This window comes from Solanum verrucosum, unplaced genomic scaffold (assembly GCF_900185275.1).
Source record: "Solanum verrucosum unplaced genomic scaffold, falcon-dt-bn FXZP01000042.1, whole genome shotgun sequence".
Classification (NCBI taxonomy): Eukaryota; Viridiplantae; Streptophyta; class Magnoliopsida; order Solanales; family Solanaceae; genus Solanum; species Solanum verrucosum.
The window spans coordinates 693479-709842 of record NW_026020230.1 but is presented as its reverse complement, the minus strand read 5'-3'; the positions used below and the strand labels follow the sequence as shown (position 1 = coordinate 709842).

At 31.3% G+C, this 16364-nt stretch overlaps 2 protein-coding genes across 2 annotated transcripts; one reads left to right on the top strand and one right to left on the bottom strand.

Annotated features, from left to right (window-relative positions):
* Positions 1-397: 397 nt before the first annotated feature.
* Positions 398-3786, top strand: LOC125831935 (receptor-like protein kinase HERK 1). Its single transcript, XM_049511053.1, has 2 exons — positions 398-3194; positions 3687-3786. The coding sequence occupies exon 1, from the start codon at positions 672-674 to the stop codon at positions 3180-3182; it is 2511 nt and encodes an 836-aa protein (XP_049367010.1). The 5' UTR covers positions 398-671; the 3' UTR covers positions 3183-3194; positions 3687-3786.
* A 5987-nt stretch (positions 3787-9773) lies between these two features.
* Positions 9774-10639, bottom strand: LOC125831964 (uncharacterized). The gene has a single exon (XM_049511087.1). The coding sequence runs from the start codon at positions 10528-10530 to the stop codon at positions 10057-10059; it is 474 nt and encodes a 157-aa protein (XP_049367044.1). The 5' UTR covers positions 10531-10639; the 3' UTR covers positions 9774-10056.
* Positions 10640-16364: the final 5725 nt, after the last annotated feature.

Sequence of the window (16364 nt, the reverse complement as noted above, 5' to 3'; positions counted from 1 at the left end):
TTTTTTTCTTTTAGCCCATAACTCTTTACTCTGCTCAAATAAATGTTGTCTGTTACTTTTACACCCTATTGCCACCATCTTTTCTCTCTCTTCTTTACCCTCCATGAATGAGCTGAACAACATAACTCCACTCCCCCATACTCAGAAAGAGTCAACACCACCAAAACCCTCAAAAAATATTAATTCTTGGCACAAATATTTATACAAAATGGCCCCTTTTGACTTCATGAATTGCTAGTTCACATTCTAGAAAATGATGTTTTTGGTTTCTTTGAATTTAAAATTCTATTAATTTGTTTGTATCTGAGGTGGGTTTTTCAGTTAAAGCATCAACCTGCCTGTTAATGTTCCAAAATCCAAGATATCATTCTCTTTCTCTTCTTTTCTACCTGAAAAAAAACAAATATTTTCTGGTACCCCTCAAGAGTTTTCTTCTGATTTATGTTCTGTTTGTTCATTATTGATTTGGGTTTCTCTTTTTTCTCAGTCTTGGAGCTCTTTTGAATGAAAAAGGTGACATCTTTACCCTTCTGTTGATGTTTCTTTTGATGGGTATTTCATATATTGTGCTTCTGTGGTGATGAAATAGTTGTTCTTTGTGTTACTGTTCCTTTTCAAGAACTGCTTGTTTTAGCCTTTAAGGTCTAATTTTGTGTGCTTTTGGGATTTGAATGATGATGGAAGGTTTTGGATTGTTAGTGAAGAGCTTGTTTATATTGGTGTTGGGAGTTTTGTGTGTTTCTGGTTTTGAACCTGCTGATAATTTCTTAGTAGATTGTGGATCATCTAAAGATACTAATGTTGGTAATAGGGTTTTTATGGCTGATAAATCAGCTTCAAAGTTTTTGTCAACTTCAAAAGATATATTGGCTGATACCCCTTCAAATTCAATTACAAAAGCTAATGATTCACCCCTTTATCAAACTGCTAGAATTTTTACTCAACAATCCAGCTATAAATTTCCAATTAGCCTAACGGGGAGGCATTGGATTCGCCTTTATTTTTACCCGTTTGTTTACCAAGGTTATGATATGAGCACTGCAATGTTCTCTGTTTCCACTCAAAAGAATGTTCTTCTTGGCAATTTCTCTCCAAAAAATGCTTCTGTCAAGGAATTTTCAGTAAATGTTACCTCGAATGACCTTGTAGTAACGTTCTCTCCTTCGAGCAATTCATTTGCTTATATAAATGCTATGGAAATTGTCTCTGTACCTGATGTCCTTATAACTGATGATGCCTCCACCATTAGTCCAGCTGGGACATTTAGTGGTATGTATGCACAGGCTCTCGAAACAGTCGCTAGGGTAAACATGGGTGGATCGTTGGTGTCGTTTGATAATGATACACTTTGGAGAACTTGGGTTACTGATCAAAGTTTCTTGATTCAGCCAAGTTCAGCTAAGTCGGTTAGTAAGATTGGATCCGTAAAATATCCAGCAGATGGAGCAACACCAGATTCTGCACCACCGTCAGTTTATGGTACTTGTAGTAAGATGAACGTGGCTGGTACTGGTGATGATCCTAATGCCAATTTTAACGTGACCTGGACGTTTAATGTGGATCCTGGGTTTCAATATTTCATTCGCTTACACTTCTGTGACATAGTGAGTATAGCTGCCAATCAGCTGCTGTTTAACATTTATGTTAACTCCTGGAACGTGGCTCATGATTTTGATCCTGGTCAGAAAGCTCGGGGAATTTTGGCCACAGCTTATTACAATGATTATGTTACTCCAACCGCTAAAAGTAATAGGCTTAACGTTAGTGTGGGCCCATCTTCAAGGAGTGCTTATCCTGATGCCTTCCTAAATGGACTGGAACTTCTGAAGTTGAATAATTCTCAGGGCAGCCTTAGTCAGGTAGATTCTGTTTCTACTAACCCGAGTTCAAAGGCAAAGAAGAATGTCGGAGTCATCGTGGGTGTGTGTATAGGTGTCCCAGTTGTGTTGGTGATGGTTGGCATCTTATTTTGCATGCATAGAAGAAGAAAACAAGAAAAGCTTGCCCAGTCAAAAATATGGATTCCTTTATCTATGAATGGTGGAACTTCACACACCATGGGAAGCAAGTATTCAAACGGAACAACCATAAGTGCTGCTTCAAACATGAGTTATCGCGTTCCTTTTGCAGCTTTGCTGGAAGCAACGAGCAACTTCGATGAGAGTTTGGTTATTGGAATAGGTGGCTTTGGGAAGGTATACAAGGGTGTTTTGTATGATGGAACAAAGGTGGCTGTGAAAAGGGGTAATCCCAAGTCCCAACAAGGTCTTGCAGAGTTCCGAACGGAAATTGAGATGCTTTCTCAGTTCCGCCACCGGCATCTGGTTTCATTGATGGGATACTGTGATGAAAAAAATGAAATGATTCTAGTTTATGAATATATGGAGAATGGGACCCTCAAGAGCCATCTGTATGGGTCAGATCTACCCAGTATGAGCTGGAAGCAGAGGCTGGAGATATGCATTGGGTCGGCCAGAGGTCTGCACTACCTTCATACTGGCTATGCTAAAGCAGTTATACATCGTGATGTCAAGTCCGCAAACATACTGCTTGATGAGAGTTTTATGGCAAAAGTTGCTGATTTTGGACTATCCAAGACAGGGCCTGAACTTGATCAAACTCATGTTAGCACAGCCGTGAAAGGAAGTTTTGGCTACCTAGATCCAGAATATTTTAGAAGGCAACAGCTGACAGAAAAATCTGATGTTTATTCTTTCGGTGTTGTTTTATTCGAAGTTCTTTGTGCTAGGCCTGTCATAGATCCATCTCTTCCGAGAGAGATGGTCAACTTAGCTGAATGGGCAATGAAGTGGCAGAAGTTGGGACAACTGGAACAAATTATAGATTCCAATCTTGAGGGTAAAATAAGACCAGATTCCCTCAGGAAGTTTGCAGAAACAGCAGAGAAATGCTTAGCTGATTTTGGTGTAGACAGGCCATCAATGGGCGATGTGTTGTGGAATCTGGAGTATGCACTTCAACTTCAAGAAGCTGTCATTCAAGATGATCCTGAAGAAAACAGCACCATCCTTATTGGTGAGCTCTCTCCACAAGTTGATGATTTCAGTCAAGTTGATCCCGGTGCTTCTGCTGCTCATAACGGAACACCAAATTTGGATGATCTCTCTGGTGTTTCCATGAGTAAGGTTTTCTCACAATTGCTCAAGTCTGAGGGTAGATAATTAAGTAAAAAGGTACATACAGTGTTTAGGTGTTTGTTAATTCCACTTTTGTTTGTGGATCATATAAAGATTGATCTTTTCTTTCTTTTGTAACAGTTTATTGTACGAATTTCCGAGTATTAAATAGGGATGTTAACTTTGAATATATGCATTGTTCTACCTGTGGATCTTCTTTTCATTTTCTTGGGCATGCTCATTCATGTCATGCCTGTGAGAAGGCTTTTGTGAACATGGAGCAGCACCAGGAGGTTGCTCAGACCCCCCCCCCCCCCCCACACACACACACTCCCACACACAGAGATTTCTCTGGATATTTAATGTGTTTGAGATACTTGGTGATACTGCGAAGTTAGTGGCTTCGGAGATCGGAATATAGTCAAATATTAAGGCTTGTTACTTTTTCTCCCTTTTTAATTTACTGGCAAAAGCTTGTTACTTTTTCTCCCTCTTAAGATCGAAATTGTTTGCTCATTGTTGTCATACATGTTTAAACCTTCTTTGAAGATGAAGGTAGGGAGATATGTCAATTCATTGCCTAAATTGAACTTATGCACTATGAGGCCCGGGGCATTAGTCTAGTGGTAATAATGCAATATGTGATGTGTGGCTTAGGCACAAAAGCATGGTATTTAAGTGGAGAAGTGCAGGATCATTATCCATGAGTTTTGGACTGTGCCACTCGGCGCTTGAGGATTTCTCGGTTGTTAAAGGAAATAGTCAGCTTTTGTGCGACGGAGTTTCTGTGGCACCCTGTTGAACACCTTACGATGTTTTATGAGGTACGTGTTTGGTCTTGCATAAATGTGATTTTTTCTTTATAGAATCTTTTTTCATCATTATTATTTAGACTCTACCTGTATGCTCATCTCCTTTTTCAAATTGTTTAGTTAGAACAAGTAACTAAGAAAGAATGTCAGGAGTCCCTTGATATGTTATGAATCCTGACATTCTTTCTTTCCTCATCAGGCCATCCTATTCTCCATTTTTCAGAATCTAGATTCTCGTCTGAATCTAAGTCAGTGATAGAGTAGTAATACTAGGTTCTTGACATGTGGTAAACGTCGACTTAAAACCAGTAGATCAAGAACCATGTAATGCAAGATATATGTATTATCTACTTAGCATGCATTACCAGATTGCCTCTGTTTTAGTTGACTGGCAATGGCCCTATAAGGCAGTGCCATCATGGATCGATAGTCTGTAACTTAACATAACCTAGGACCTAGTTATTCATGGAGGAATCTTCCTGATTTACTTTGGATACAGACTTTGCCTAATCATGATCACAATACGCATAAGCTATTCTTTCGAACTGCGTGCCCTTTTAAACTAGTTGCCTGGATCCCAAATCAACCTTTCTAAAGGTCCTCTGGTTCTATTTCTCAGCCCAATAGTTACTTGTGTGGCATCCCTATAGGTATCAACATTATTGGGCTTGGACTGATTCATAATATGTAGTCTATGATCAATAAAGTGATTGAGCACCATTTAGGTCATAGGTTCAATTTTCAGCGGAAGCAAAAAAAATTACTAGATAGCTTCTTTCCATCTAAGTCTTGATAGATAAAGTTACCCGATAAGACCATTGTCATTAAGGCAAAGGGATGTAAAAATTCTGTGTTCAGAATTTTAATGCTATCAATTACATATACATCATTGTGTTCTCAGCCCACATCTGAGAATAGGCCATTGTGAATGAATTATTGCTATAAAAATGTATGATTATACTTGTGGCAACACACTGGAAATTTCAAGTGTATGATGGAATATATAAAGATATAATGAAACACATCATAACTTAAGATGATAGAATGCACCATTAATAATCATATTTACTTTCTGTTTTGCGATGAAAGCCTTTTGAACTATGGTGAAATTGTCGGTTACACATCTAAACTATGTAAGGGTCTTATTATTTTTTTGAACTTAATTTTTTCGTAATATTTACATTTCTAAACTATGTGAGAGTTCTATTACCATCCTAAATTTAGTTGTGAAGATTGCACGAATTTTTGTGTTTAACCTGTTGTGTATTATTAAGATAATGTTGAATGCATTTTTGCACTGATTTTTGTATCTACAAATTAGCAGCAACATTCGTTTTGGATATCTATAAAATTATTTTTGATAGGGAAAAGGGTCAAATATGCCCCAAAACTATTCGAAAAGGTCTAGATATACCCCCGTTTAAAGTTTGGCTCACTCATGCCCTCGCCGTCCAACTTTTCGTCTAGATATGCCCTTATGAGTGTTAAATGCCAAATGGAATTGCCACGTCATTTTTACATTACCACGTGCCATTTATATTAAAGGGAAAAGGGTAAATATACCCCTAAACTATTCGAAAAGGTCTAGATATATCCACCCCCCCTTTTAAATAAACTACCCGACCCGTTTTCAACAATTTTTTTTTAATTTTTTTTTTTTTGGTAAATCCCGAAAATGAGTAATTGACTAATAAAAAATAGGAAAAATATGAAAAAAAAATATAAAATTAATGCCAAAAATTCGTAAATAAATATAGTAACCTTAAATTCAACAATTTTTTTTATTTTTTATTTTTTATTTTTTTTTCGATAAATCACGAAAATGAGTAATTGATTAATAAAAAAATATGAAAATGACTTTATGTTGAATTTTTAGGTTATATTTTTCATATTTTTTATTAATCAATTACTCATTTTAGGGATTTATCGAAAAAAAATAAAAATTTTAAAAAATTGTTAAATTGTTGAATTTAAGGTTACTATATTTATTTGTGAATTTTTGGCGTTAATTTTTTTTTCATATTTTTCTATTTTTTATTGGTCAATTACTCATTTTTGGGATTTATCGAAAAAAATTTGTTAAAAATGGGTCGGGTAGTTTATTTAAAAGGGGGGGTATATCTAGACCTTTTCGAATAGTTTAGGGGTATATTTACCCTTTTCCCTTTAATATAAATGTCACGTGGTAATGTAAAAATGACGTGGCAATTCCATTTGGCATTTAATGCCCATAAGGGCATATCTAGACGAATTGTTGGACGACGAAGGCATGAGTGAGCCAACTTTAAACGAGGAGTATATCTAAACCTTTTCGAATAGTTTAGGGGCATATTTGACCCTTTTCCCTTTTTGATATTTTGCATGGATTTCCTTTATTATGGAGTTGACATACTTAAAGTTGGTAGTTTGCACATGTTACCAAATAAAATTTGTAAATTGTTGTTCTTTATTCATGTTATTGGATCAAAATTAGACTACAACAATATAATTTTGAGAATTAACCCAAAAAAAAATCTCTCCCATCGGATGAAAATTGTAATTTCACACAATTTTTAGTTGAGAATTACACTATTAACAATGTTAAAAATATTAATGATAGATTCTAAAAAAGTTTCTCTTGATCTTGCAATTGTGGACAATAATCTAATTTTCATTTTTCAAGCAAATTATCTTTTTCACATGAATGTTGGTGCTTCTTCTGTGGTACATTGTACCGTTCAGAAAAAGTAAAATAAAATAGGATTCAGGAGTAAAGTTTTCGTCTAAACCCATAAAAAGAAAGTGACTCTAATGGAACAGTCAAATACCACTCTAATTTTTTCAATTTCCTTTCTCCATTTGTATTTCAAATTGCTTTCTCCATTTGTATTTTGTCCCTGACATAAGCATTGTGTGTTATTTTTAGAAAGTCATCCACCTGAAGAGGGTGGCATAATAGAGAATCAGGAATCATGACATATTTCAACCGTGAATTATAGCTATTAAATGGGTTTGGATGACTTAAATTTAGGGTGAAGAAGCACAATTCATATGCTCGCCTCTGTAGCACGCATGGATTAGCTGGTTTTGGGAGACTTGGATTGTTAGTGTTTTTTCTCTTCTTTTTTTTTTGCCTAATTTTGAATTGCAATTGTAGCCAATTTCTTTGAAAAATAGCCACCATTGATTATTGTTATAGCCCTCAATTAATTGTCTATTTTCCCACTCTACATAAATTATTGTTCTAGCCTTCAAGTAATTAAGCCTAAGTCATTGATATCAATACATAAATTGTTGTTATAGTCTTCAAGTAATTAAACCTAAGTCATTGATATCAATATTAGACATGTGACAATTGACACCCATTCAAAAAATAATTTGGAGAAATAAAGATGATATATAGTTAAATCCCTTTTCTATAAATATGATTCCCCTAACACTATAAGAATTGATTCCTAAATATTGATAAGGTAAAATAAAGATAATGTGGAAAAAATATAAATAGTACAACACTATAAGAATTGATTCCTAAATATTGTTATATTTTCTTCTTCTTTTTTCTAAGTTAACTAATAAAAATCGACATGGTAAATTTTTTGCGATATCCAACCGCTCAACTTAATATCAAATGAGTCTAAATAAATGTGAGGGGGCTAAAATTTCAGGAGAAATTATGTAAAAAATGTTGCATAATTTATTTTTCAGAATTTTTATTTTATACTTCGAAGTTCGAACTGAAAAAAGATAATCAAAAGTCAAAGGAGCAAGCAGTATACGTAGTACGAACATAATAACAATAACCGACTACATTAAAATATACAATACAACAAATTAAATTAAAAGCCTTTCACAATATATAGAACAAAGAAAATATTTTTAAAAAAAAATGCTACCAACTAGAGTAAATATAATAACAATGACGACTAAGATTCTTAAAATGGGCCCAAGTGTGCACTATGTGATAATTGTATCGTCTCATACTTCATTGACACGTAATATTATGATAAGAAAGACGCACAATCCATTGGATTGTGGTGTATTGGTAGAATTGCTTTATTTTTAATCAGAAGTTTTGAGTTCGGATTCGGAATATGGAAAAAAATTTGTTAGGAGCGCCTCTTCTAAATGAGCAGCGTAGCGCGTGATCCGAATTTAGTTGAAGCTCCAATACAGATTCCAGACAACAAGTGGGAAACCAAAAAAAATTGATAAGAAAGATACATATCGCATTGATTAAATCTAAAATGAATAATACAATCACATTATGTTAAAAATATTTTAAAGTTGTTTCTTGAGCTGAAAAAAAGGAAGGGGGGAGGGAAAAGAAAATGAATAAATTAAAGTAGACATAATCCAACAATACTTGCATTGTAAGCTCCAATAATTTTCTATTTTATAATCAAAACTTTATAGTAGTATTTTTAATTTGTTTCTTGGTCGGTCCATTCCTTTTTGCACCCTTATCTTTTGGCACACTTCTTCTTTTAATCATATTCTCCACTGATCCCCCACCCACCCCCACCCCCTTGGTTAAGCATGGGGTATTATACATGGTGGTAATCAATGAGGGTTATGATGGTCGGAGTGGTAAATACATCATTATTTTTAATTAGAAAACTTGGATCCAAGTTTATCTGAGTATGAAGTCATCTTTATTAAGAAATATTTTATCTTTAATATAGGAGTTTTAGGTGTAAATTTAAATTTAATTGGACACAATACAAATACAGAACCTCCGGGGGAAACAAAAAAATATTTATGGTAGTAATATGTGAGCACAATTGTCATTTGACAAGATAAATGTTAAATGTGTATTGGCCAAACAAATATAGACCTTATATTATTAACTGGATATCAAAGAAAAAAAATACAATTTTTATTGTCCAAATAGCAAATCAGAAAGTTCACCTTCTTTACAATTATTATAACAGTATAGTTTTTTGGTAACTTAAAATTTTTAAATAGTTCATTATATATAATTGGTTAAAATATGTCGATAATATAAATAAGTTTAAACTATCGATTTCAATTTATGTAAGTTAAATTCGTAAAAATTTAAAAGGTAAAAACAAGAATTTTTTTTTGTATTAAGATCATGGATTCTTTAATTAGAAGTGGTTGGTTTTTCTAATTATGTCAATATATGGGCCACTTATCTTGAGAAAAGGCGTATACAATTGCGCTATATTTTGTATCATTGACCTTTTCTTTGGTTATTTTTTGGTAACAACTAACAAGGAATCGCAACCACTAATCTTTGGATATGTTTTCGATAAATTTCGCTCTTATATAATAGTTTGTAAATATAGAAGATTTAAACCGCAATAAACACTTTTTTAATTTGATTGTTGTGACATTTTGGCAAGATAAAATCAATTTTTACATTAAAACGTTGAATATTTTGCATTTAAGAAAAATATTTTAGTAATGTATAGAGATAGGTGTCACTCTAATTTGACAAGAAAGGATATATTTCACTAATTTCTATGGAAAAAGATGTCAAAGACAGATTAATTAACTGTTAATATAACTAGTGTCAAAAACCTTTTATATATATACTTCTCCGTCCATATTAATTGTCCACCTTACTAAATCAAAAAAGTATTAATTAAAAAATTTCTTATATTACTCTCGCAATTAATTTTTTTTTTAAAGTGTTCACATTTGTTTGTAAAATTCTTATTTGTGATTTCTTAAGCATTATGCGGAAAAAAAATGATCAATTAAAATAGAACGGAGGGAGTACAATCATTTTCATAAATTCAAAGAATTTAATTTTACTAAGCAAATATATCCTCCATGATCGGTGAACACTGAACCGTATAATCCGAATATGTCATTCTTGTAAAGTTACAATACATACATTAATTTCAAATATTCGAACAAGATAATGTTTAAACAAAACTCAAGACAAAGTATACAAAAAGAAGATGAAAATAGAAAGGAAATTAAAATTGTATGTGATCTTTAAAGTAAATATAATTTAGAATCAATTAACAAGTTTGATTTCTCATAAATTCACATCATCAATAGTAATTATCTCATGAAATCACTTTTTTGTTGTTGAAAAAATTATCTGAGATAATTATTATTAATTGAATAATTATATGAAAAAATTAACCTGTCAATTAACCAATCACATCGACCTTAGTAGTACAAGATAGTAACCTCCGAAAAATCGAAGCCAACGCCGCGCAAGATAACTCCTTAGCCTTGCTAAACCCTTTACACTTCCTTCTCGTACTCCGCCTCCGGCCACCACCACTATCACCATCACCACCATCGCCACCGTCATTTCGATGAGGCAATTTCCTCTTTCTTTTACCATAACATTTTACATGAGATTTCTTCTCATCATTCAAATTCACTTGATCTTCCCTTGAAAAAGTATAGCTCCTCAAATATAATTGCCTACACGAAATACTATCCACCACTTTTGGACCAGTATCACGACCACGACCATGACCATGATTTTGATTTTTTGAGCTAACCGACTTTATAAATTCGGCATCCGATTCGGGCCACTTGTACAAGTTTACGTAAGTGGCCCGGACCGGAGCACAAGCGTCGTTCACGCAATTCGATATGCATGCGGAGGCCATTTTTTTATTTTTCCTATCGACGTTTGGAATTAATTAAGAGTGTTGTTTATATATATAGGGATGGAAAAGAAAGCTTATTTTTGAAGAGAAGTTAGTTTAAAGTCATGGTTTTTTTTTAGTGGCATGGAGAAGGAGGGGTTGAGTTATATATGGTACAATTTATGCATTTTGGAGTGTAAGAAAAATGGTGTAGTAATGGGGGGGGGGGGGGGGGGGTGCAATAATTTGGCATCATTTGGGTTAATTGTGTGTGTGGAAGAGATTTGTCCAAATAATTCTTTACTTAAAGACAAGACAGAATAATTTGAGGAAATATATTTATCTTATATGTGTATTTGGTGATGCTTGAATCAAAATATATTCACCTTATCATAATTAAGTTATAAATATATTGTGTAATTTAAGGGGAAATATTTATATTATATGTGTAGTTGGTGATGCTTGTATCAAAATGTATTCACCCTATATCATAATTAAGTTAAAAATATATTATGTAATTTAAGGAAATAAATTTATGTTATATGTGTATTTAGTGAAGCTTGTATCAAAATATATTCACTTTATCATAATTAAGTTATAAATATATTATGTAATTTAAGGAAAAAGATTTATATTATATGTGTATTTGGTGATGCTTGTATCAAAATATATTCACCTTATCATAATTAAGTTATTACTATATTATATAATTTATCATGATTCTTTTTCCTTCTTCACCATAACTATTTTTTTCATAGCTTTTCCAACTCTTTAATTTATTTTTGCAAATGTATCAAATCTCAAACAAAATAAGAAATATGTGAGAACTGAATTTGTTGTACTTTTTTTTTTATTTAAAAAAAAGCAATTTATAGTCATTTTTATTTATTAAAAAAAAACATCCAGAAGTTGTCGTATTATGTGCCTTTTAAAGTCAAATGTTTTAGTTGATAAAAAAGTCAAATGTTTTAAGTGGTATATTGCCATTTTTCTAAAGCTTAGTTAATGAGTGGATAAAGTGTAATGTCAAATGTCATCTAGAATTTGGACAAAAATTTCAAAGCAACAAGCTCCGAATGATTCTAGACAATGTTTTTAATTACGTTTTTTGGGTCAAGTTTTAAGATGAGTTGTACTTAAACTATTTTGAGACGTAAATGAAAGACGTAGATTAATAAGACTATTCTAACGTTGAATTAAATTTTTATTGTTTTAAAAATATTTTGCAATAAATTATGTTTTTATTATTAGTGATGATATTTATACTTTATGTTATCATGTTTTTATATTATAGTATTTTTTCTAAAATATATAGATAGTTATATTGTCTTTAAAATTGATATGATAGAAATTTCATGGCACTATATTCTTGAGGCAACTTATTCATATTTTATCATTGCTTTTATATCTTTTATCCTTTTCCTTTTTTGAAATATATAAATAACCATCGGTAAAAATATTAATTAAGGACGGAAAGAACAAATCAATGTGGATACCAATAATGAAATAGATGATAATTTCATTTTAAAGATTATTTCACCTATTATTAATAGTATAATTGACTAATAAACTACCCGTCGGCTTAGTAAAATAATTGAGGGATCAAATATACAATTATAATAGTAATGACTAATGACCATGTGATCTCTAAGCGGGAAATTATACGCTCATCCCTACTCTCTCCGTTCCTTTTTAATTGTTATAATTTTTTTAAAATCAAATTATAAGAATTTTTATTAATATTTTACGGTGTAAATGTAATTTATCATATTTTTTGTATAATTTTTATATATTTAAATTTAAAATTTAAAATATTAAATTAATATAATTTAATTTAATTTTAAAAATTAGAGAAAATAACTTTTGAAAAAGTGCAACACTCAAAAGAATGGAGGGAGCACGTCTGAAAAGTCAAATATAACATTAATATTCATTTATTAAAGTAAATTCTCTTTTCGACCATCTAAAGGGACTCAAGAAACCTAATACTAGAGTTTGTCGAGTTGCCATTTTTATAATTCACCACGAAATTTAAACTTTACGAGTAAAATTCTGTATATTCTTATTTATTGTTGAAATTACTATATTATTTTTTTTGTTTAATTTTATTTGTGCATTATTTTTAAAATATATTTATTTATTTCATTTATTACTTTTATAATATCAAAAAAGGATAAATATTTTATTTTTAAAAAAAATGTCATGTCGTTAAAAACATGAAAAACCCTTCTCAGATACCTAAATAGAAAGAGCTGAGAATGAAAGGCAATAAAACGCATTCAGAGAAAGTGATTTATGAGTAAAATTTTGTGTCTTCTTATTTATTGTTGAAATTACTATATTACCCCTTCCATTTAATTTTGTTTGTCCATTATTTTTTAAATAATTTTCTTTATTTCATTTATTACTTTCATAATATCAATAAAATATAAATATTTTATCTTTTAAAAAAAACGTCATGTCGTTTAAAACTTGAAAAAACCCTTTTTAGATACCGAAATAAAAAAAGCTGAGAATGAAAGGCATAAAACGCATTAAGCGAATGCGATTTATGAGTAAAATTTGTGTCTTCTTATTTATTGTTGATATTACTACATTACTCCTTCAGTTTAATTTTATTTGTCCACTATTTTTAAAATATATTCATTTATTTCATTTATTACTTTTATAATATCAAGAAAGATAAATATTTTATCTTTTTAAAAAATGTCATGTCGTTGAAAACTTGAAAAAATTCTTCTTATATACCTAAATAGAAAGAGCAGAGAACGAAAGGCATAAAACGCATTCAACGAATGTGATTTATGAGTAAAATTTTGTGTCTTCTTATTTATTGTTGAAATTACTATATTACTCCTTCCGTTTAATTTTATTTATCCACTATTTTTAAAATATATTTATTTATTTCATTTAATACTTTTATAATATCAAGAAAAGATAAATATTTTATCTTTTAAAAAAACATCATGCGTTGAAAACTTGATAAAAACTCTTCTTAGATACCTAAATAGAAAGAGGTGAGAACGAGAGGCATAAAACGCATTTAGCGAATGCGATTTATGAGTAAAATTTTGTGTCTTCTTTTTTAATTTTGAAATTATTATATTACCCCTTCCATTTATTTTTATTTGTCCACTATTTTTAAAATTTATTTATTTATTTCATTTATTACTTTTATAATATCAAGAAAAGATAAATTTTATCTTTTAAAAAAATGTCATATTGAAAACTTGAAAAATTCTTTCTCAGATACTTAAATAAAAAAAACTGAAAATGAAAGACATAAAACGCATTCAGGTAATTTCGATTCACATTATTAATAATATTTTTAAAAAACAACAACGTGGTTTTGGCTTAGATCATTCATGTTGATGGAAGTTGGAGAAGTTAGAGAAAGTTGCGTGGCATGGCCCTCCACAAAGAGCTTTTTTATTTATGTTGGCATGGCAATTGTATTAAATTTTGGCCACTTTTTTACTGTCTGTACCACAATATTTGGCCTTTCTGCTTCAATAATAAATAAATACTTCATAGATACTATTTCACTTTACGTCTATATCCAATGCTTCTACCACCATTATAAACTATAGAACAACAAAGAAATTGAAAGCCAAACAAAGTCATTCTGAATAGGCATAATATATAAACATGACCCTTAACTTGGCGTCAGCTGGCAACTATGACCTTTAACTTTGGATGTGCACAAGTAGACACTTAAACTTGTATAAAATTAAACAAGTAGACACACTTGTCCTACATGGCATAATACACATAGGACATCACGTAGGACATAAAATTGTCATGTAGGGTGCCATGTGTCTATTTGTTCAGTTTTACACAAGTTTAAGTGCCTACTTGTCCACATCCAAAGTTAAAGGTCATAGTTGTCAGCTGACACCAAGTTAAGGGTCATATTTATGTATTATGTCTTTTGAATATCGAGATAAGACGGAAAGACAATCGTTCCATGCTACATGTATGGGCCGCACACATTTCATCTATCGTCTATCGTATATTTAAAGTGTATATATGTTGTATGCATGTACGTCGTATCATGTATGTGTGGCGGTTTAGTGATGATTACAAAGTGTATGTAAATTGATCTTATCTACATTCACATGATTTTAGTTAAGTAAAGATGTTATATATTTATTATGCGTGTGAATACAATGTATTTTTTTTAATTAATATTCACATGGATATAGTATATGTCGCTACGTTTTGAAGCCAAATATTACTACATCTCGTAATGAAGCAAAAGTGTCGTTGATTTTCATAAATCTGAACGAAAATAGCACTATTATATGAAAAGTATATCTACATATATACACACTATGTATACATGTATACGAAGTGTATATTGTATATGTCTACACACACGCTACATTTTGACTATAATATGTCTTTTAATTTTACGTGGTCATCCAATTGTTATTATTTTACCGCGATGACTACTTATATACTCTCCTCAAATAATAATCTATTTGAACGGCTGCAAAGCAAAGAACAAAGTACACCAATTCCAAATCTTTAAAACAAGAAGTGCTCCAACTTGAACTACTTTTTCTACCTTTCTTGTTGTTGTTGTTGTTGTTTTGCCCTTTTTAGAGTGTGGCTTTTGACCACAAAGGGAGGAAAGGACGTGAATGGTCCACAAAAATAGGCTTTGACTCTGAGAATCTATTATTGTAGCCCACTTAATGCAAAAGCCCAAATCAAATCTACTAGTGTAATGACACCTTTTGCCCCACCCCCAAGTCGTTTTTGGGGTCGTCATTTAATTTGTGCCCGATAGTTTTAGGGGGAAATTGTAACTTTATCCATTTCGAGTAAAACTTCAAACATTCATAATAGAAGTTATAAAAATGCTCCTTTGAATTTTCATAACTTCTATTATGAATAAGGCAAGTGAAACTTTAACGTCATGAATACTTCCAATGTCATGATTTGGAACTTGCATTATTTAGCTTTCGAATACCTCGTGCCATGTAGGAAGAATGTGTACTAGATCATATATGATATTTTAAACTATTACTATGAATAGAGTACTTTCTTATTACCAGAATTACTTTATTGAAACTTCAAACATGACTAAGGTGGAATGAGATGAGAAAGAGATTTTTGAAGCATCTTTTAACTTGTCTTCTCAAGGACAAGCAAGTCTGCCAAGTTTATTATGAATTGGTTTTGGATTTTATTTTTGAAAAATTTATGAATTTCGGATTTTATATCAGATTTAGTATTAGGGATGTTTGGATTTGAAAATCCAATTTACTCATGTCCTATTTAGCCTTGCTCATATCATATGTGCGTAATGCTAATAAGTCTAATTTCAAAGGTCAATAGATTAAATATCCCATTGTCCTACCCATTATAATATTGAGTCTAATATGGTATTGCATGACATGAGCAGTAAGGTGACCTCAAGACTCAACATTGTTAAAAGTTATACATTCTAAGGAGCAAACTGTTATGTGAATTAGTGTTTTCATTGTTATTGTACATCTTAAATGCTCAAAAGTCAAAATCGAAAATTTAAAACCAAACTTAAGAAATCCAATCCGAACGCCCTAATATGTACGTAGTTGTCTCTCATGCAATAAGCACCAAACTCTGATTATGCAATTTTTTTCCTTTTCTTTATTACTCCATGCAATTTTTATCAATTAGTATTTCATAATTAATTGCTTCGCTGAAATTTCAATAATAATTAAGTTTTAACTACTAAGATCTCAAGATAATTACAAGGAGCGTAGTAATTAAGATAGTGACATAATCACTCATCACTATCATTAAAATAATTTTTAAAGATAAGCAAGCATATCAACTAGTCATTTTGCTTTTCACATTCCAAG